The sequence below is a fragment of the Suillus bovinus genome, assembly GCF_016758785.1.
Source record: "Suillus bovinus strain UH-Sbo-P2 chromosome Unknown EDB93scaffold_93, whole genome shotgun sequence".
NCBI classification, from domain to species: Eukaryota; Fungi; Basidiomycota; class Agaricomycetes; order Boletales; family Suillaceae; genus Suillus; species Suillus bovinus.
The window spans coordinates 1-21,411 of NW_024542149.1; the positions used below are offsets into that span (position 1 = coordinate 1).

At 48.7% G+C, this 21,411-nt stretch overlaps 7 protein-coding genes across 7 annotated transcripts; 4 read left to right on the forward strand and 3 right to left on the reverse strand.

Moving 5' to 3' along the window:
- Nucleotides 1-52: 52 nt before the first annotated feature.
- EDB93DRAFT_1108054 (cytochrome P450) lies at nt 53-1,032 on the reverse strand (the record flags this gene model as incomplete). The annotated part of the gene is made up of 5 exons (XM_041447796.1): nt 53-302; nt 355-507; nt 533-669; nt 721-817; nt 872-1,032. Coding segments are annotated over 5 exons (798 nt in total), but the record flags the coding sequence as incomplete, so codon positions are not given.
- Nucleotides 1,033-1,527: 495 nt separating this feature from the next.
- Nucleotides 1,528-2,049, reverse strand: EDB93DRAFT_933272 (uncharacterized protein). Its single transcript, XM_041458000.1, has 2 exons — nt 2,035-2,049; nt 1,528-1,981 (listed from the first exon to the last, which is right to left on the reverse strand). The coding sequence occupies exon 2, from the start codon at nt 1,854-1,856 to the stop codon at nt 1,608-1,610; it is 249 nt and encodes an 82-aa protein (XP_041302502.1). The 5' UTR covers nt 1,857-1,981; nt 2,035-2,049; the 3' UTR covers nt 1,528-1,607.
- A 2,301-nt stretch (nt 2,050-4,350) lies between these two features.
- Nucleotides 4,351-6,594, forward strand: EDB93DRAFT_1177704 (uncharacterized protein). Its single transcript, XM_041450571.1, has 3 exons — nt 4,351-4,475; nt 4,529-4,587; nt 4,715-6,594. The coding sequence occupies exon 3, from the start codon at nt 4,803-4,805 to the stop codon at nt 6,153-6,155; it is 1,353 nt and encodes a 450-aa protein (XP_041302503.1). The 5' UTR covers nt 4,351-4,475; nt 4,529-4,587; nt 4,715-4,802; the 3' UTR covers nt 6,156-6,594.
- A 170-nt stretch (nt 6,595-6,764) lies between these two features.
- EDB93DRAFT_1094291 (thioredoxin-like protein) lies at nt 6,765-7,893 on the forward strand (the record flags this gene model as incomplete). The annotated part of the gene is made up of 3 exons (XM_041446585.1): nt 6,765-7,265; nt 7,341-7,720; nt 7,788-7,893. Coding segments are annotated over 3 exons (987 nt in total), but the record flags the coding sequence as incomplete, so codon positions are not given.
- Nucleotides 7,894-10,183: 2,290 nt separating this feature from the next.
- Nucleotides 10,184-11,900, forward strand: EDB93DRAFT_1108057 (uncharacterized protein; the record flags this gene model as incomplete). The annotated part of the gene is made up of 2 exons (XM_041447797.1): nt 10,184-10,393; nt 10,455-11,900. 2 exons carry the CDS (start codon nt 10,184-10,186, stop codon nt 11,898-11,900), a joined length of 1,656 nt encoding a protein of 551 aa, XP_041302505.1.
- An 857-nt stretch (nt 11,901-12,757) lies between these two features.
- On the forward strand, nt 12,758-15,659 carry EDB93DRAFT_1311350 (GMC oxidoreductase-domain-containing protein; the record flags this gene model as incomplete). Its single annotated transcript, XM_041454833.1, has 16 exons — nt 12,758-12,803; nt 12,859-13,110; nt 13,160-13,251; nt 13,305-13,484; nt 13,538-13,548; nt 13,601-13,720; nt 13,775-14,001; nt 14,039-14,134; nt 14,186-14,234; nt 14,282-14,419; nt 14,472-14,547; nt 14,597-14,685; nt 14,742-14,965; nt 15,022-15,041; nt 15,094-15,216; nt 15,267-15,659. The coding sequence occupies 16 exons, from the start codon at nt 12,758-12,760 to the stop codon at nt 15,345-15,347; spliced, it is 1,824 nt and encodes a 607-aa protein (XP_041302506.1). The 3' UTR covers nt 15,348-15,659.
- Nucleotides 15,660-21,000: 5,341 nt separating this feature from the next.
- On the reverse strand, nt 21,001-21,321 carry EDB93DRAFT_1094251 (uncharacterized protein; the record flags this gene model as incomplete). Its single annotated transcript, XM_041446581.1, has 1 exon — nt 21,001-21,321. One exon carries the CDS (start codon nt 21,319-21,321, stop codon nt 21,001-21,003), a length of 321 nt encoding a protein of 106 aa, XP_041302507.1.
- Between the last annotated feature and the right edge of the window lie 90 nt (nt 21,322-21,411).

Consider the following 21,411-nt stretch of genomic DNA (forward strand, 5'->3'; position numbering starts at 1 on the left):
GCCTACAAAGAACTGGGTCAGGCGAGTATTTAGGAAAGATTAAAAAACCGACCAATTCTTTCGAAACACGATTGAGTTGATCATGGAAGAGCTGACTCTCTTCCCTTCTCCATTCCTTCAACTCTCTTGTGTATCCCGGAATGTATCTGATTATTGGGAAGCGTTCTACCATTAACGCACCGGGTCGCATGAGATTTTGGAAGCGCTTGAGCATCTTGTGGATGACGATGATCTCGGGAGCATCTATGGCGGTGGGCGTGGACTTTCCATACATGACACGCAAGATGACCGAAGCAGCATAGCTTGAGTTGAATGCATAAGTAGTCATGAAATCAGCCATACAGTAAAACATACCGATTCGCAGCTGCTTGGTGTTCTTTAGGGTTATCAAGGATGTCAAGGATGACATCACGGGCGGCGTGCATCTGGATGGGCGCATATGATTCTGCGGCCTTTGCTTGAAGATGAGTGTGTGCGGCTCTGAATGATGTAACTTGAGCAAAGGAGCTGTAAAGAGAAGATATGACGCAACTTGCGAAGTCTCCGGAACTGCTCTCCTGCAGGTGCGAGGATCATACGTAGGCCGCCAGACAGAATCTCTCCTGCTGCGACTGCGCGGGGGCGGTCCGCTAGAAGACCACCTTCCTTTTCCATGATGTCGACAGATTCCTGTTCGTTCGTGTGAGTATGTAATTTAGCGTTAGTTCGGAGCCATCTTACCTGGTGTCTGCCGATGATAATCATCACCTTGGGCCCGACTCGAAGTGAAATAATCGAACCATAGGTATTAATCCATTCAGCGAATTGTTGAGATTGACTGTGAATGCGTTCACTGTTAGTGGGAACGAAGAGTCGGAGAGTATGTGCTCACTTTTGTCTTGGGAAAGCGGTTCCGAATAGCCAATGTCCAGGGGGTCCAGGGGGAAGAGGCAAGCGTGACTTCGATCGTATCTTATTGCGGAGTATACCGCCTGCTATTACGAGAGCGACTAAAGCACCTAGGGCCTTGAATCCAAATGTTAAGTCGGACATAACTTATAAGGGCAAATACAGTAACTTAGTGGAAGGGGAGGAAGGGAGGAGGGTGAATGTGTAGAACAGAGACTAGTGTTTTATCTTATAGTCGAGGAGCGGGCAGTCGACCATCCAGTGCTTGAGCACTGGTAGTTGTGCTAATTAAGTTAGACCAAACCTAAAGAGTAATATATATAGGAGGCCCCCAGCCTCCACAATTTTATCCATGTTGATTTTTCAAATCCCGACGTTTCTGATCATGCAGCATTGGTCTAGGACTGTCAAAATATGCTTCAAGTTTATCACTCACTTGGAAGTTTGAAACCGGTAAAATTCTATTGCACAAGTCCGCATCGTACATGAGTCTACCGTTAACCTCTATCCGGGGGGCCTGCGATAGACTAACCGCTAGTGCGGCTTTAGCAAAGGCGTAGCGCTAAGCCAGTTGCCATGCACGTCAACTAGTACATATACCGAATCGCGATGCAAGTCGATGCGAAGTGATCCTCCGCGGTGTTCGTAGTAGATATATACGTCGAGTCGAAGGTCTAATCGTCCTCACTCAAGTCTCGTGAGACGCAGACTTAGGAGGATTAGCCAGCAATTCGAGGACCCCGTTGTGAGGACAAGGGGTCCTCATGGATTCGAGACACCGAACTCGAAACGTACGTAAAGTACAACGCTTTAAAGTACAATAGAACGAAAAGGGTGGGAATAGGGAGGGTGCGCAAAAGTACTGCTATAGATACGAGTAATTCGAGTGAGAAGAGGCAGAGAGTCTCCTTTCGAACCGGTCCACTAAAGGAGGTGGCAATGAGGATTGCGCAAGTCATATTAGTCATGACTTGAAGTGCACGGGGCAGTAGCCTGAGGAGGCAAAAGGGGCAGGCCCTAGACCAAGGATCGGGAAATTTTTCGGTTTTAACCGAAAAACGAGTCTGCTGAGGAGCACGCTCGTCCGATTACCCTGGTATAAATGAAGTTAAACTCGATTAAATAGCGTGTCTGAGAGACTATTACCTAATTGGATCTGCGAAGAGCTTCGAGTTTGAGGCGTGCTCGCCAGCCTAACAAGACGCATAGACTCGCAGTGGTTGGCTCTGCTCAGATGAAGGATGATAGGCTGCTATGCATATGGCCGCTCTAGCTTCCTAGTACAAACTAGTACTTAGCGTATGTTAGTTGATATGGGTACCTATACTAGTATTCGCAAAGTTCCCACCCTATATATTTTAGTATCACACCGCCACCTATGTTATTTGGAATTCTACAGGTCCAGGTGGTCGGTGTTACCAGGTGTGCGGAATGAGTCGAGCATGTCCAGGCGTCGCCGAGAAGTACTAGTGATCAGGCCAGGACCGGCCTAGCTTTAGCTTTTGATAGGTATCACCATCATCATACCCGTATCTGGCATATCTTCCAAGTTCCCACCCCGGTCTGAGCATCGCAACGCCGCGGTGTACGTGGGTTACCTTGTTTACAAGGTCACTAGACCTGTGGCTGAAGAGAACCAAGACTTATGGATATCTACGTCAGTAAACAAGGTTCCTGCCGATGAAGTTCGGCTTTATCCTTTGAGCGAAAGTGAACTCCCTCCACCCGAGTCAGGGATGATCAACCCCAATCATGTAAGCTCCAGGCTCCAAGTCGTTGACAAAGTTTGATGAACGGACCTGACAATCAACTCTTTGTGACCGGTATTAGTAATTCAGGCTTGGTCATGCCCCGAGTCCATCATTCGAGCAACCATACGATTCAGTGCAGACACCAGACTTGGATGTTTGCTCATTGCTCTGCTAGTTGCAACTGAGTCCCATGAAGCCTGTCCCCTGATCAGCAATGAGTCTTCCTCCTAGGACGTAAATGGAACAACTTGCAAGACGATATCAATGAAACTGGCCTTTTAATATACGAAGGCTGTAAGAAAATCAACACAGCGGTTGTCTTCGGTAACAGACACTAACACTCGTAACATCAGCATCCGTGGGTCGCAGTGCATTGCAAGCAACATCCAGTCTAGATCGCGCCACGACACGAGTGAAACGAGTCTGACTTCGATTGTGACTTCGTACCGGGTGGTCATCCATCTAACGAAAGATTTTTTTCTTCTATGGAACCTCTCCGAGTCGCAAGAAACCAGTGATCGGCCCAATATACGTTAACCGTACGTCCGTAGATTTAAGAATAACAGATTACGACCAAATTGCCGTGAACAGATAATTGCGGCCGGACTCAGTCGAGTCTCCACCAATCACTTGTACCGGGACCGCTGCCCCACCGGAAAACAACGTAAACGCATAAGTAAGCCCCGGGGAACTAGTTTTGGCTGATACAACATACGGTGTGAGTCAAGAGTCCGACGAACAGCCTACGCACGGCAGACCGTACGTGCGCGTGAAGAGTTAAAGGTTGAACGTTCTGAACCTTCGCACAAGTAAAACACGAGTGAAGGCTTCTATTGTGTTTAGTTATAACGTTACTGCCCGCCGGTACCGGCCGTGGGATTATAATTTTTTCATTGATATGATAAGATATTTAGTCACTAGTAGTGTAAGGATTCAACGTTGGGGTGAAGGGTGATCTTGTCGTGGGCTACTAGTGGATTCGGGAACCTTCTTCCGTGTCGCATATACGGTCCATGATCCAAAGAAGGCCAGATTCTAATATTAATGTCCTGGAGTTCCTGCTTGTCCTCATGAACGCCGGGCCTTCCCGCGCGCGTTTTGCTATCGAGTAGAAGAATTCACAACGATTGCCGAAAGTCCCGTCTCCATGTCCGAATGTTCGATTCAATATTCAATAGCCACAACGATCGTAAACCTTGTTTGACATGTCGCGAAGGTAAAAAATTAAAGTAGAACTTCACGGATGGACCAAGGTGGTTTGAAAACTTCGACAGCATTCATCCGCCAGCCTGTCAGGGTCTCCCCATGCAACCACGCTGAAGAAGCTTTTGCGAAGCTTCGATGAACCATGCGGTTACCTTTAGATATGCATTTTTTCATTAAAGTTGATCTTCGCCGTGGTAGACTAACCGCGGTGCCTATATCATTTATGCGACTTTGCCGTAGGTCCAAGTTGTACTACTAGTACGGCGTTTTGTGTTATTGAATCCGAGGGTGGACCCTTGAATTATTTTTCACAATCGAGGGTAGCATTCAATCGAGAGGCCACCTCAGTCTGACAGAGGCCCTCAGTATGAGCTATCGAAAGGATAGTCAAAGGGGTTTAAAATAACTAGACCATATTCTAGGATTTGTGGCCTGATGATGATCAAGCCTCTGGATATAAGTACAGCATCTTATCTCAGCCAAGTTTCGGGTAACGCTTACATACAGCAAGGGTTCAACAGCGTGTGAAATATCACTGGGGCACAGTCAGGATATATAGACGCCTTACTTAGTTCCTTACTACCTTCAAGATCTACGAGCCACAAACTTTTATCCCTCCCTTTCATTCAGGTCTCTCTCTCTCCTCATCCTGTCCGATAATGCGCTTAGTAGGCAGTCCAAAGATTGTCCGTCAGATCCGTGGTTTATTGACAGCGATATCCTCAAAGGTCCATGCAAAACGGTAAGTGTTTCATCTCCTGATACGTCCCATAACTCGACCCAGGGCAGATCGTACGCCCTCGGTAACATCGAGCAATCACCTGTGTACTTTGTTTCTCTTCTCAACTTTCTAATGTTTCTTTTTACAGGCTAAACAACTTCTGCGACAAACCACAGACATCATTCATTCATTCACCCGCACTCGACCTTCCCTATCTACCAACCGAAATATGGCTCATGATTCTGCGCGAAGCCACAACTATGAACTCAGACCCCCTCGACATCTCCCTTGGTCTATCATTTTTGGAAACCCCATGCGAAGTCGCAGAATACCATGCTGCCATGAAGATCAAGCAGGACATATCGCTCGTAAGCAAAGCATGGAATAGATACATGCAGGAATACCTCTACGAGTTTGTTTGGATCAGTCGAGCCAGCCAAGCAAAGGCGCTAGCACTAACCTTGCTTACCCAATTTATCGAGGGCAAACCTTCGAGCGGCCACTACATTCGCCGATTACACATGGAAACACCCGTCCTCATGCGGTGCGCCACGGATGATATCCGTACCATTCTCGATTACGCACCCCATCTCGTCATCTATTCTGATCATCACTCAGTGAGATGTACGCGTTACTCGGAGTTTATCGATGTGCGCTGTTCCCCGGAACAGATGGTTTCTGTTCTTGCGAGTTCGAATAGCAAACTCCGAAAACTTTCTCTCACAAACTATAGCGATGACCCATTCCCAAAACATGTGTCACCGCTCCTCCGGCGCACTGCAGCTAACCTCGAATACCTGGAACTTTCATCGTCCACTATACCCCTTGTTTCTGGTCACCTCTTCGCATCAAAATCCCCCATTGTTTCTCTTCCTGTACTTCAGTCCCTCAAGCTGACCCTCGACAACACAACATTCGCGGTGCTTGCGGCATGGGACATGCCAAATCTGCGAAATGTGTCAGTAGTCTCTTCAGATTTTGGCTACGCAGGTCCTGGATTCGCTTATTTCTTCGCCGCCCATGGCAAAAAACTACACCAGCTGGAACTGGGACATTCGTCTTCGCTCGTCGTCGAGCACTACCTATCACTTCGCCCTCGACCTGTGCAACAGATTCCATTAGCAGAGTGGTGCCCCAACCTTAAAGAGTTCATTTGTTCTGCGGACGCAGAGTGGAACTGGCAGAACCCAGATTGGATAGCGCCGCACGTCCTCCTTCCTGGGCACAAGAGCCTTGAATTCATTGGCATCCGAGATATAGATAAGCGCCTCATGGATGATGCATCTGCTTTCCCTGCAGATAGGGAAGATGAAGCGCCATTTTTCCCATTGGTGGAGCAAATCTCGTCACTACTCTTCAATGACGCCTTCCCATCTTTGCGGTACATCCGTGACTTGAGTCGCGCATCCCATTCAATGCGCGTTGGACAGCGTCCCGAGACGCGAATCTTGAAGTTTTGGGCCAAGATTCTAGCTCGTTGTGGTGAGCGGAAGGTCTGGCTTGAGGATTTCCGAGGCGTCAATATTACGTTGCGGGATCTGAAACGGGTAGGGCTCGACCGTATGGCAGGTGCTGGTAACCTCGCCTAGTTTTTTTTAGTTTCATTCGCTTCTGTGCTCTCTACATGCATACCCTCCTTTCCTTATCTTCCACTTTGTGTCGGTATCTATCTGCGTCACTGTCTGTTTATCACTGTATCAACCACTCGTACATGCATTCCTGATTCCCCACATAACCATACATACTACAAATACCACAGCACTCCTTTCTTGGCACTCTTCACCTTTTCCATTCACTCTGCGTCCCTCCTAGCATCTGCCCGCGCACACCTCTCTATCCTTGCTTTCCGGTTCGTGGAGTTGGACGCCTTTCCATTGGACAGTCTTTTTCTTGGTCGAGGGTTGTAGCATATCACCGCATCACATCACATCATACATATTATCATACGCCCGTTTCGTTGTCGTTCGTTCATTTCTTTTGCTCATTGGTACTAGTAAGATGGAAATAAAACAACAATTTTGAAGATTATTTTAGGCTTGGTAACTTGAAAATTAAGTCACCTAGATCTGAGATCTGAGATCCGTGAATTACTCCACACTCATCGTCAAGACACTCGTAACAATCTATTCCATCCGGCGCATTTCGTCTAAACAAAATGGTAAGCACCTTTTACTCATATCCACCATTCACTCATCGTCCTCCAGGACGCTGACATCGAGCACCTGGTCCTCTCAGGCAAGCTCTTCGGTACAAACTCACGCTCCTCCTCACCCGAGCGCAGCCCCTCCCCAACCCTCTCCTTCGCATCCGCATCCTCCGACTCCTCCCACCGCCAACCCGATGTCCCCCAACCCGAATCCATCGGAATGGGTCCCGGACGCACAGGCGTCAAAGGCGTCATCCGCGATCAACACGAAGCAGCTGCGCTCCAAGCCGAACGACGCGCGCGCGAGATGGAAGAAGTGCGGTGGCGCATGGAGAGGGCTAATCTGGGCGGGAAGACTTTTTTAGAGGAGGAGAGAGAGAAAGAGGCGTTGGATTTGGATTTGGATTTGGATCTTGAGAGGCGGACTAATGCGCTTGGTCTTCGTAAGACGGGGAGGTTTGGGCATCTGAGGGAGGTCGGGCGTGGGGGGTTTGTGAGCGCTGTTGAGAGGGAGGATAGAGGTGTTTGGGTCGTCGTTCATTTGTATGAGTCGGTGAGTTTTTTTTTTTTTGTTTCTTTGATGTGTTTGTGGTGTTTGAAGTTGATGGGTTTTTTTGGGGGGTCGTAGTCGTTGGATCGGTGTTTTGTTCTTGATGAGATGTTGGCAAGGCTTGCGAGGATGTATCCTGAGACGAAGTTTGTTCGTGCGCGGGCGGCTGCGCTTGGGTTTGCGTCTACTGCGTTATCGTCTTCGTCTTCTCGGGTGCGGTCCAAGGCGAATAGGATGCCTGGGCGATTTATCGATGAAGATGAGGAGGACCCGTATGCTGACGGGGTTGATGAAAAAGCTTATTACGATGACGACGACGATGAAGGAGAACAGGAAGAGGACGTCGATACCGACATGCTACCGACACTCCTGGTTTATCGCGACGGTGAGCTCGTGCATAATTGGGTACGCGTAGACTGGGAAGCGGGACAGGCGGGCGTCGAAGATTTACTCGCAAGGTGACTGATCTTATTCCCGTATCTCATTTCTCATTTTCAGAACCTCACGCATCGTCATGTTTTTCAGACGAAATGTTATCTCATCGTTCAGGTCGACTGGCAATTGCGGTCTGCCGGATGATGACGGGGATGATTTGATATGGAGCGACGAAGATGATACTAAGGAACGATGACACGCGAAATCGGGGATCTTGCTGTTCAAAAATATGGTACCTGTCTTAATTGCGTCTCCTAGCTTTGGTGGACCGATTTCCTGGTATTGATATCGGGTGCATGTGACCTGATACTTCAAGTGAGGACATTTCATGTACGCAGTACTGTAGTCTGTTCCTCAGGACTCCACGGCAGTGCATCGCTATCATGATGGACGCGGACAATTGGTTTGCTAGGACCCGGTGTGGTTGGTACTATGTATATGTAGTATTGTCGGTATCTGCGAAATCGGTATTTGACTACTAGATGGATCTGAATATAACTGTCCGTTCCTTGGATATATTTCTGGCTTCGGCGCATTTTAACATAGCAATACATGTTTGCGCCAGGTCATGCATCGAGGACTTGTCCTAGCCCGGTGCCTGGCTGATGGAACGTGCCGCTGGAGGGTTTTGACGGTTCCTGATGGTATTTGCGGTTCACACGCAGTCGGCAACCTAGATAGAATACACAGATGTGAGTGCACAATAGGAATAGGATCAGTACTTAGTGCTTACCAAACTCCAAGAGCTCCAAGTCTCGATGAGTCATACTTAAATTAGTCTGGGCCTGTCCTATTAGTAAGCCATCCCACTCGGCTCGTCACATCTTCATTTCAAACACCAAATACACGGAGACCCTCACAGTATCCTAATCATAATGCTGTTACCCACCCTGATTCATCACACCTCTGTCCGATCCATGAATGTTTGATGCGAGTCAATCATCCAGACAAACATAATAGTAACGGTGACAAGCACACATCCCTCCGAGTCAGTTCTGAAGACGACGTTCGCGAAAAGCCCTCATTCAGACTCGAGTCAAACTCACCCGAATTCGCACTAGAACTTGCGCCTGAAAATAACCATATCTTGCAAGATACAGACTCTGCCGCGGGCGAACTTTGATATATAGGGCTCACAGTAGCAGTTGGGCGCTGCGCACATGGACCCTGTCCATCCGAGAAGCAAGTAGTCTTTTTTTGATAATGACGGTGGTTTGCGCACGCTCTGCATTGCTTACTGAATGATTCTCGCGGTGGCCGCTCAGGCCATTTCTAATGACACTACTGAAATTGTGGAGTGCTCGTTGCAGATAGCGCTGAGGAGCTGCAGGGCACACTGCAGGAACCCCCTATCCCAGAAGCCATTGCAATGCGTCATCGTGCTGGAATGAAGCTCTGGATTTTCGCTGGATTTTCGCAGGACATGTAGCTATGGATGGATCGAGATTGATGAGTGTTTTTTCTGCTTTCGTTTCGCGTCTCCCAGATCATAGTTCAGCTGCAGCCTCCTAAAGTAGGATATGGACGTCATGATTTCATCTGGCGACACTCCTGAAGGCATTGGCAATTGCTGCGGGGCCCCACCTGCCTCGGAAACAGTGGAGTGCAGCTTTATCTTTGGCGCTGAAGATTCCTGTAAGGTTCGTTCACCCTCGGAATCTTGTTGTAGCAAGTTTGTTCACGGACAGAATGCTGCAAAGCCTACGTGATCCCCACCCGCAAATTCGGTAGGCATCCTAAACACAATTCTTTTTACTCGGCATCTGACGTGTGCCTGAACAGTGATGAGGTGTTCATGCAAGATTATTTTGTAGTTCAGCGCTACATTGATAAGGCGTTCGCAACTCGGCAGTGTGCATTAGTCTCCCCTAACAGATTATAGACGAATGAAAATATCATTTCTCCGAACTATGAGTGTGCATGTTCATTTATTGTTTTTGACGCGTCTAACCAACTACTATTACAAGAAATATTATCTTCAACAGCCTCGACGCCTTGACTGGTGCCTGAATCGAGAGTCCGTTGTCAGTCCATCGATCTATGCTTGGACCTCTAGTAGTTGGCGTAGACCTCTTCGGCTATTGTTGAGAGGATTCGGAGAATCAAAGGCAGCAAGCAAAGCAAGCACCCTAAAGCTCCTCTCCATGGCTGGTGAGGCTTTGACGTGATGACGTGAGCAGCTATGCGCTTATCTTGCTTTCAGCGATTTTGCAGCGAACGCTGTGTTGTAAGTACTCTACATTCAGCGAAAAACATATCATTTTACAGTGATGATGAACAATAGCCATGTTCCAAGTGCTAGTGGAACAAAAATGTTATGTCAGCTATTGTCTACAACGAAGCAGCCGATCGAGTCAATGGCGCTATGAGCTTAATGACTGGACGCTACCACAGCAAAAGACCTGAAGACCTGTGGGTCTGTGGACACTATTGGTTATATATAAAGGGTCATCCAAATGGTCGAGGGATACCAACAACTCTCAATCATGCATCACGCTCTGAAAGTCAACGATATCGTCTACGAGATCCTGCAATATGTCAAGCACTCCAAGTCGGACTTGCGAAGTATGGCAATGACCTGCTCCACGTTCTCATCACCTGCTCTCGACATGCTGTGGTGTCAACAGGACAATTTGATACCCCTCGTGAAGTGTCTCCCGCAAGACACTTGGAATGTCTGTGATAATGGCGCTATTGTGAGCGATGTCTTCCATTTGAGCCTTGACAAGACGATGCTAACCGCACTCCAATTTTTAGATTTTTTCACGCGAACCGCTACTTCCGGAATGGGAGCGCGTCAGAATCAATGCGGCAAGGATACGCAAGCTTATGGTCACGCAGCACGATCGTTCCCTGAAACTAAGTGGCCCTGTCCTACGGCAACTTTTCGCGCTGTTCCCGCCCGCGATGCTCTTTCCTAGATTGCGCACATTGGATTTCAAGGCGGTGTCCCTGGATTGGCTAGACGTTGGTCCAGCCTTCTTCTTATCTCTGCTTCGCCAATTCTTCTCGCTTCAACTGGAAAACCTCCAGTTTGAGATACCGAACGGCGTCACAACATACGAGGTACAGCAACTTCTTGGTGATCTTTCTACAGACGCGTCTTGCTTGCGACAATGGGCGATACATCAGCCCCACCAGCTCCTTCCGTTTATAGTCCCTAAGCTACCGAAGTTAAATGGATTGACAATTGGCCGAATCCCCACGAACCTGATGAGGCAAAATATTGCCAATATCCAGCATTCGCGTTGTCTCCAAACCCTGACTTTAAGCATCTATGGATCAAACAATATGGAAATCCAACCACCAGGCGATATCCCATTTGAACTCGGTGCCCTCACACGGCTCAATCTCTCTGGCGTCCGCTTGGCAGATTGCATATCCTTCCTTGATCAAGTTACCATGCCGCAATTGATAATCCTCGATATTTTCTATTACAGAGCTGCTAAACCAGCCGAAATCACCGGGCTCATCAAATCCTTATCTACGGCTTGCAACACATTTGCATCCCTGAAAGCCATTGCTGTGGTCTCCCATTCGTATCACAACTTGAACCTTCTTGAGCCTGACGACCAACTCCATTCCGACATTTTCCGGCCTTTACTGAAGTTCAGAAGCCTGCACAGTGTTCAGTTCACGAACGTCGGAGAATACTACCTTGATGACGAGTTCCTCGAGGATATTACTGTTGCGTGGCCGGATCTTCATATATTGAGATTTGCCGCAGGACCGCATGCTCGTGGTCGGGTCACCCTTACTGGAATGCTTTCGTTAGCGACAAAGTGCAAGTTCTTGCGATTCCTGCAATTATCATTCGATGCAAGGCATTTTCCGACACTTCCCCGTGCGTCGGATGGAAACCTGGAACTTTGGACCACGCAAACAACCTTCCGCTGGCTGCATGTCGAATGCTCGAAGGTGTCGGAGGCATCGCATCTTTATCTCTTACTGGCTGTGCTGTTCCCAAATCTAGCTTGTCTCTTCTATCGTCCCCATTGCTCAGGCGCTGATCCGGCGTGGGGTCGATTACAAACTGCATGGAAAAACCTGAAGATTCGACGAAAAAATTATCCAGACGATGCAGTCTCCTGGGCAAACACGCTCCTGCAGATACAGCCTGGGTTGGATGGCGAAATGAGAGATGAAGAAGAAGAAGGGGAAGGGGAGGAGGGGGAGGAGACCGATGACGAGAACTTACCTTGAGGATCAACAGGAGGTCTCAGTGTGACCAGCCGAGACTGTTTATGAAATAGTACGAATTGTATATTCCTTTGCTCTGTATGTATATCAATATCATGATGTTCCTGGTGTTTGTGCTTCAGGCTGAAGGTAGCAACGCTGCGGTTTGTCTACTGTCCAGAATCACTGTTTGCTGTTTATATGTCTAGTCGCCGCTTTCAATGAGTAAATCTGATCGTTTTTCTGTGGTTAGAACGCCATGCAACATACACTCAGGGGTCTTCGTGCGTATATCGGTTGTCAAAACTGATCAGCTGGACTGAGTTTATTCCCACGGCTTCTAAGTTCTGACACCACTCATCTGAATGCTAGCAAATACGGCGGGCGCAGGACGTCGCCTTGTCTTGTGGGTCTGTGCTGTTTGTGAGCTCAGCGCTAGCGCTCAACGATGGCATCAAGATTCCTGTGCAGTTCTGTACGTTACGCATTCAATCATTGACACCCAGCGTCACATGCACTGTTTATCTAGGTTCCAATTACTCGACGTGGCCTAATGAAATCAGTCATTATCGCAATTCATCGCGGTCTTGATCGTGTGATTTGTGGCATGTCCGAGTCGCAAGTCCCCAATGAGCGTAATAATATCGTTGGCGTTTCACTTGTGTAGTGCAGTTCGATGGGGAATGAGTCGGGAGTTTATTCACTGAAGCTGCAGAGAGTTAAGACCGACTTCATATCTAAGTGAGTACAAAGGGAGTTCCATAAGTAGTACTACTCCGAACCGGTATAAGGGAATTCCATGGCCAGTGTCCGTGGCCTTGGCTGAAGGTCATAAGATGAAGCAGTGAACGGCAGCCTGAAAGTAGTCCTCCTTCATATCAATGTCTCATCCAATCCTGTCAGAATTCGATATAGTTTTCGCTGGAGGTAAGCGAATATCATCTTGTGGTAGTTTTCCCTTTTCACATATCATTTTGTATAGGTGGTACTACAGCCTGTGTTGTTGCAGGTCGCTTAACTGCATATGATCCCTCGCTGAAGATCTTGATTCTGGAAGCGGGTGAACACACCCTCAATAAACCTATTCACGTGCAACCCTACCAATATCCCTTTAACCAAGCACCGACGAGTACCACAGTCACATTCAACATCGGAAATCCATCTCCCTATCTCAACGGCCGTGCACTGATAGTCCCTTCCGCTCGTTGCGTTGGTGGAGGCTCATGTGTGAATTGTGCGTCGCATACTTGCAACAATGAAATAAGTCTCTGATAATTAGACAGCTATGGTATACACTCGTGCACCTGCTTCAGACTATGATGATTGGGGAGCCGATGGCTGGGAATCTAAAAATTTGATTTCCCTCATGAAGAAGGTCTCGAATGCATTTCAATATTCGTTCGCATTGCTTATATTTTCAATTTATAGCTGGAGACATATGAAGTGCTGCCAGATCGTCCGACTCACGGCTATGATGGACCTATCAAGGTGTCCTCTGGTGGGTGTAATATAGGTATCTCCGAAGAGTTTATCCGGGTTGGCACAACCTATCATAAGAGGCAGTATGCCGACGATACCAATGATTTGGAAACATGCAATACATATAGTGTGAGTTACGATGTTCCTTCCATAATGGCAACCACTAACCAAACGTGCTTCAGCCATGGCATAAGTGAGTTCCTGTACTCGTAGGTTATCGTCAATCTTTGGCTCATGTATAAAAGGTATATAGATGGGACAACCGGAAGGCGTTCGGATGCCGCTCACCATTATGTCTATAATCAAGCTCACAACCCAAATTTACAAGTCTGGGACGGAAAACGCGTGAAGCGTATCATCTTCGAGTAAGTGGGCACCTAAGGTCGCAGCAAACCATTGACGACCTTTCCAAATGAAAGGGACAAGCGTGCTGTAGGTGTCGAGTTCACCAGCGACACAGTGTCTTGCCCAGACGCGGATCAGTCGTCGAGTATTGTAAGAGCATTGAAGCTTGTCGTTGTCTCTGGTGGGGCATTCGGTTCCCCGGCCATTCTGGAGAGGTCCGGGATCGGTGCTGAGGCGGTTCTCAAGCGGTGCGGTATCGAACCATTGGTGAATTTGCCTGGCGTCGGGGAAAATTATCGAGGTGCACTTTATCTGTTCATTTTATGAGCTTGACTTAGGACAGTCAGATCACAATATCGCCTTTGTTCCATACTTGGCTGCTGACGAGGTTGTCACTATGGATGCTCTCTGGTATGGGGAGAGTATCCTACAGGGTAAGCATGCTCTCACTATGATTTCAGCGATTTACAACTACCAAAATGTAGAAAGCCTTGCGCAATGGAACAGCAGCGGCAAATCATTGATTGCACAGAAGTTGGTGCAAGTCATTACTGCTGGTATCATGCTGATTGATACCCCAGTGGCATCGATTCAAAAATCAAGTGGCGTCCTGATGACGAGGAATTGAAAGTCATGGATCCAGTTTTTCAACCACGCTGGAAGGAGTTCTTTCGGGACCGCCCAGACAAGGCCGTTGCACTATTTGGTACTCTTGCGGGGTGCGTGCATATTGGCTGACTATGATGATATGACAACACTCACGAAAGCTAGATATGCGTCACAGATTCCGAGGCCTTCCTCGAGTATCCTTCCTCCTCGCAACTACATGAGCACCGGTTATTACACAGTACTGCTCTCCAACTGTTTCATAGTTTTTTTCTGAATCTCTCCAATAGCTTTACCCCATGTCCGTCGGAAGCGTTCATATCAATGTAACAGAGAACGACAAAGAAAGAATGGACTTTACTACAGGCTTTCTAGACGAGTGAGTGGACGCATTTCATTTTCGGGCGCTTTGTGTAACTCCGACACTTCGCACAGTCCATCCGATATTGCCCCTCTTGACTTCGGGTACAAAAAGACACGCGAAATATTTCGACGCATGGCTTCATACAGAGGTGAAATTGCTGCTGGACATCCTAATTTTCCAGAGGGAAGCGCTGCAGCCTGCAGAGAAGCGTCCGGGCCAGTTGACATCGATGCACCTGACATTGTCTACACTGCCGAAGATGACGAGGCGATCAGTCGATTCCACCGCAACGTCGGTGAGTCCTGACTTTCCATCTCCATTGTCGCGGTAAAATACTGAATCGGACATCAGTGCAACCGACAGGGCATTCAGTGCGTGCAGCTGAAACTTTGATTATTTCATACTTGATCTTTGTATTTGTAGCTCGGGACTTGTGCCATGAAATCAGAGGCAGATCAAGGAGTCGTCGACGCTCGGCTGAATGTATATGGCGTGTCAAACCTCAAGGTCGCAGATATGTCCATCTCGCCATTGAACGTTGGCACGGTGAGTACTAAACAAGGGATTGTTGATGTGCGATCTAACATTATATACAGAACACATATTCGACGGCACTTCTCATTGGAGAGCGGGCTGCAATAATCATTGCCGAAGACTTGGGTATCAATTGCGTTTAGACAGACTTATGTCGATAAATTTATGGTGGTGCTCGGCCAAAAGTTCCACGTGAGCGTGCGTGGTCTCGATCTTTGCCCTTTCGAGCCGGATTGCTGCACGAACGGCGGTCGTGACAGTTAGCAAAGCAAATGCGCGGAGTTTGTATACGAGTCTATTCTCGCGTGAACCGATGGACTCGTCCCCCCTTCAACAGCGCACCAACGAAAAGCTCATGGCTCACGATGTTGAATCTGCCCAATGATTCTGCATTGCACTACCTATGTATATAGGTAAGCCTGTTGAGATGGTAGACACGAGCACTGAGCATGACTCCACGTATCTTGCGCCAGTCTTCACATTCAGCCGGAATGCAACAGCTGGATCATGTTGATACTAGACAGCGTTAGTCCTCAGTCAGATAGAACGGACTGATATTGGCAAATACCTAGACAGCGTTAGTCTAGGAATGACAAGTAAGTTATGTATGTATGGCGTGATAACGAAGAGCGGCTTACCCTCAGTCAGATAGAACGGACTGAGGGAAGGAGGGAATGAGGCATGAGATATATATATACATAGTCCGTGTTGGTATTCCAACTATCAACTCCGCCAAGCGTGATTCGTATCGTATAAGGCACACTGGCGTCAATACTCCTCCTCGATGCGAATCACGAGAGAACTCCTCCTCGATTGCATTATCGGAGGCCAAGGCATGATCTAAGGTGCTCGAAATCTTTTCGTGGTAAGGGTTTGGTAAATATGTCGGCGGTGTTTTCCTTTGATTTCACATAGTGCAGTTTGAGACGACCTTGTTCAACGTGCTGTCGAATGGAGTGATGCTTGATATCGATTTGTTTGACACGCGCATGGAATGATGAGTCTTCGGTTAGAACAATACTGCCATTATTGTTGCAAAGTAAGGGAGTAGCGTAAAGCTGTGGGAAATTGAGTTCTTCGAGCAGGGTATGCAACCACTTGAGTTCGGATGCTGCTTCAGAGGCGGCGACATATTCAGCTTCGCAGGTGGAGAGAGAAACAGTCTTCTGCTGACGTGCGCTCCAGGTGATCATACCACTGCCTAGGGTGCAGCAGTAACCGCTGACTGATCGGCGTGAATCAACACAACTCGCCAGATCACTGTCAGTGTAGCTGAGTAAGCGTGCAGTGTGCTCCCCTCCAAGAACAAGCACAGTATCCCATGAACCTTTCAAATAGCGTACAACACGCTTCGCAGCTTCCCAATGGACGCGACCATAGCAGTCCAAAAATTTGCATAGTTGCTGAACTGTGTATGCGATATCCAGACGAGTGCCGATCGCCAAGTACATTAATGAGCCAACGAGGGAGTGATAAGGGGTGCAGGCCATTAGCTCACATTCTGCATCGGAGGAAGGTGCGTGATATTTGCGTGACAATTGGAGACCAGGTTCCATGGGTGTAGAGACGGGTACGGTGTCTTTCAGACCAAATTGTTTGACAATTCGATCGATAAGGGCACCCTGAGAGAGACTGACTGTGCGAGCAGCGCGGTCACGTTCAATAGCGATTCCCAGACAGAATCGGGCAGCACCAAGATCGGAGATGGTCCACTTAGTATGGAGCTGTTCCTTAAAGCCAGAGATCACTGCCTTGGAACTCCCGATAGTGAAAAAATCGTCAACGTGAATTGCAATGAGTAGGATGCCAGCATCGGCGCGACGGTAATAGATGCAGTGTTTACACTTAAGTCAGGTGAATCCCCAGGAGAGCATCACCTGATTCATAGTGCGATTCCATACCAGTCCGCCCTGCTTCATACCATAAAGGCCCCGTTGAAGTTCCCAGATGTGGTCTTCAAAACCGGGCTCTACGAAACCTTCAGGTTGTTCCATATAGCATACTTCATCTGGATCAAGGAGACCATAGAGGAAAGCCGTTTTAATATCGAGTTGATCGATCTCCCAATCGAGTGCGGTGCCCAAGTGTGCGAGGACTCGGAAAGATTCTAGCCGGGCGGTGGGAGCAGATGTTTTCGTATAATCTTGACCCCAAACGGCAGAATACCCGCGACAGACATATCTAGCTTTAAAGTGGGCAGGCGCACCATGTTGATCACATTTTAGTTTAAAGACTGGGTGTTCCTTCATAATCTTTCGTCCACGAGGCACGGAGAGCTGGGGCACGAGCTTGTACACACCAAGTTCGCAAAGTGAGGAGAACTCCTCCTGCAGGGCTGAAGTCCAGGCAGCAGCATCGGCAGATGCCATGGCTTTGGAATAGGTCGATGGATCATCGGGGTGCTCGTTGTCGAGATGATCTGGCATGGCTGAAAAAAGTTCAGCAAGGTGGGCGAGTTCTCCCTCTGACACCATTGTGGCTAGGACATCTTCATCGGGCAGGCAAGAGGGCATTGGCTTGAGTGCATGCAGACAATCAGCTGCAGCCATGGAGGCAAGGATCGCACACTGAGTCGCGGAGGTATATGGTAGGTCATTGGCAGCCTGTAGACGCTCGGACGGAGCAGGTACCTGGGAAGACCAATGAGGTAAGATGGGAGGGGGGTCACCAGTGTCAGTTGCGTCAGTAACGGTTGTCCGTTGGGACAAAACTGCACCAGGCGCAGGAGAGCTCTCACTAAGTGTTGGGTTACTAGCAGTGGGTGGTCCAGGCACATCAACTGGGACACTGCCGGTGGGTGGAACAACGTTAGTGTCAACAGGTGTGCCCAGAGTAACTCCTGGATGCAAGGGAATGTCACTAGCTTGGTGAGATTCGATGAAGGAAACATGGTAAGAAACAAACACTTTATGAGTTGCCCGGTGATAGCAGCAATAAGCTTTGGAGTCGAGGGAGTAGCTGATAAGGACGCATTCAACTGAATGATCGAAAATTTTAGGATTGTGTCGATTTTGAATGAGGACGAAGGCGCGACAGCCAATTTCTCGGAGATGTGAAAGGTCCGGCTTATGAGCAAACCAGCGTTCAAACGGGGTGTGTCCTGACTGCGAGGCTATGGGTGTACCATTAGACAAGTAACAAGCAGTGAGAACAAACTCGTCCCAGTGATTGGGGGGCAAATCACATGCAGAACACATAGCATGGGCCTTGCCCATAAAAGTATGATGTAGGCGTTCAACACGGCCATTCTGGGCAGACGTGTATGGCGCGGTAAATTGATGTTGCGTGCCGCGGGTAAGGAGCCAGTCACACATAGACGCAGATTTGAGCTCGCCGTTATCGGATCGATAAAGCCCAACCTTAAGACCAGTTTCAAGTTCGCAAGCGTGCTCCCAGGCAAGGAGAGCAGGAAATGTGTCACTCTTAGCAGCAAGGGGAATGGCCCAGGAGTAGGAGGAAAAGTCATCAATAATGTTCATAATGTACCTATTCCTTGCAGCGGACATTGTATCTGGGTGATCCATCAAGTCAACATGCACAATACCAAGCTTTCTGCTAGCGCGATCCCCCACCCGAACTTTTGGAACATTAGACTTGGTCTGTTTGCCAAGAACACATGTGTCACAAATGGGTGGCTGGGCAGAAAGATCAATGGGCATACCGGTTGCATTGCCTGAATGCGCAAGGTCGTATACTGCACGGTAGTGCGCATGACCTAGGCAACGGTGCCAGGATTGCAAGGTAGGCTGGCATTGAGCGAGGTAGGCATGGTCCGTGGACAACTGACTGCCGGACAGCGCATACAGATGGCGCGAAGTAAGATTGCCCGTAAGCATGTGAGTGCCACTGCGGGCCTGAATCCAGCAGGATGAAGCATCAAATGATGCAATGCACCTGTGGGCAGTGCAAATGGCAGACATGGAGACAAGACGTACAGTTGCAGCGGGGATGAAAAGGACATGGTCGAGTGTGAGATGAATTCCCTTCGCGATGATGAGGTGGATAGAGCCGATACCGACAGCTTGGATGGAGGAGCCACCAACTCCGCTGACTGATCTGGGAGGTACAGGTCATAGGGAGTAGAAATCGGACTCAACATTACTGATATGCACAGAGGCACCACTGTTGAGGAAGAAAGGAACAATGGATGGGTCAACAACGGTGCGTAGACGCTGGTTGGGAGCCTTATAAGTGATGCCGGCGAAGTCAACACTCTGTGAGTTGACGCGCCAATCCACACTGGTTTGAAAGTCACCAATGGTAGCGAATAGTGCATTGTACTCCTCATCATCAGAGCCGGGGAGCTCATTGATATACGCGGATGGGGTGGGATCAAACACAAGGCCCACAAATTCCTGTGAAGTAGAAGGTGCGGAGGATGGTGCAGCAGAGGACGTGGCCATGTAGATGGCTTCACTGGTCTCCCCATCAAGCAGGTACGCACGTCCCCCTTGGTCATAGCACAGACCGCCAGGCTTACCAGTGGCTGCAGCCTTGGGAACAGGCTTAGCAGTAAAAGAACCTCCCTTGGCAGCTGCAGCGTCATGGGCAGCGCGTTTTCGCACTAGCACTTCATCGTGTTTGCCTTCCATGGCCCCACCTTTGCCGAAGCAATCTTTGGCGAGATGACCCCAGCTACTGCAAGTAGTGCAGCACGAGGAGTGACCAGCAACATGGCATTCTGAACAGATCTTCCCCAGACGCGCGTTGCGACCGTTGGAGCCCTTGGTGGTGGAAGTGGCCATAGCCAAGTCTGCAGACCCCTTCATCTTCTCCGTGTCGAGGAGCTGCTGCTCGACATCGAGACAGGAGCGAATATTGGAAGGTCCTGTAGACAGAGGTGGAAGTACTGGTGGAAAGTGAGTCCGTGATGTGGTTCCGGACATGAGGCAAATCGTCGGCCATCGCGTTCAACATCATAATGGTGAGAAAATTGTCTTCCTTTGGTATCCCTATAGCATATATGCGCCTGATGAGGTCGCCAATCTGAGTACCGGTGGTGGAAAGCCGTTCAGAACGACGATAATGAACTGCCAGGGCTTGTTGGATAAGGAGGATTTGAGCAATTGGTCCGACTTTCTCGTGGCGCGATTTGAGTGCAGTCCATGCTAGGAACACGTTAGTGAAAGGACTGGAGAAACTCTTGCTCTTCAGAGCTGGAACGAGTACGAAGCGCAGCAATAACACAGAGGTTATTGAGGTCCCAGGTGGCCGCACCTGAAAAACCAGTGACGGGATCTGGACAGGAGATGACGCCTAGAAGGTACCCTCCACCGTGCTTGAGGAGTAGGTAGTTCTGTAGTTTGTCAGACCAAACCCCCCAATTGTTCTGACTGCGATCGAGAATCTCGATCTTCTCAAGATCTGTCTGACTAAGGGTGATGGCGGTAATCAAAGAAGGCATAGCCATAGTATTAGGTGTTGCAGTTAGGGAACTCTTAGATCGAGTATGGGGTTGCAGCTTATTGGCTCTCGACATTACCAGTGGTGATGGATCGAGAACAAGGGGGGAGAGAGACGTGAGGTGCCAAAATGGGGGTTTATCCCTATATATATAGGGGAAGGACGTGCGCGTATATGCGTCTGTGCGCGCGTATGCGTCTGTGCGCGTGCGTGCGTCTTAGTTAGGAGTGCTTGTCGCCCGAAAGGGAAAGCAAAGCACGATAAATGAACTTCTCAAAGTGAAATAGGTGAACGACGATGCACGCCGATGACGTGCGTGTTCGTTACGTGCTTCTATTTAGAAGCGACTGCGTCTAGAAGGTTTCCGCTCGCTCGTTTATGAGTGAGCAGGGCTCATAACCTGTTGATACTAGACAGCGTTAGTCTAGGAATGACAAGTAAGTTATGTATGTATGGCGTGATAACGAAGAGCGGCTTACCCTCAGTCAGATAGAACGGACTGAGGGAAGGAGGGAATGAGGCATGAGATATATATATACATAGTCCGTGTTGGTATTCAACTATCAACTCCGCCAAGCGTGATTCGTATCGTATAAGGCACACTGGCGTCAATAGATCACGGTTGGAGCCAGGAAAAAGACCATCCCAAAGTCTTGACTTGGATATCTTGCCAAACTCCTTGGCTACACGGTAGCCGCCGGGGGAGTTGTTCATCTACGCCCCCTATACAAGTGCACGGTATGGCAGTGATAGCATCCTTGCCACTGAAGAAACCAGCAACACAGGAAGTATCGAGACGGAAGG

Bases quoted from the DNA above. Each gene is read 5' to 3' on its own strand.
- EDB93DRAFT_1177704 (XM_041450571.1), top strand. From the start codon at position 4,803: ATGATTCTGCGCGAAGCCACAACTATGAACTCAGACCCCCTCGACATC.
- EDB93DRAFT_933272 (XM_041458000.1), bottom strand. From the start codon at position 1,856: ATGACTAATATGACTTGCGCAATCCTCATTGCCACCTCCTTTAGTGGA.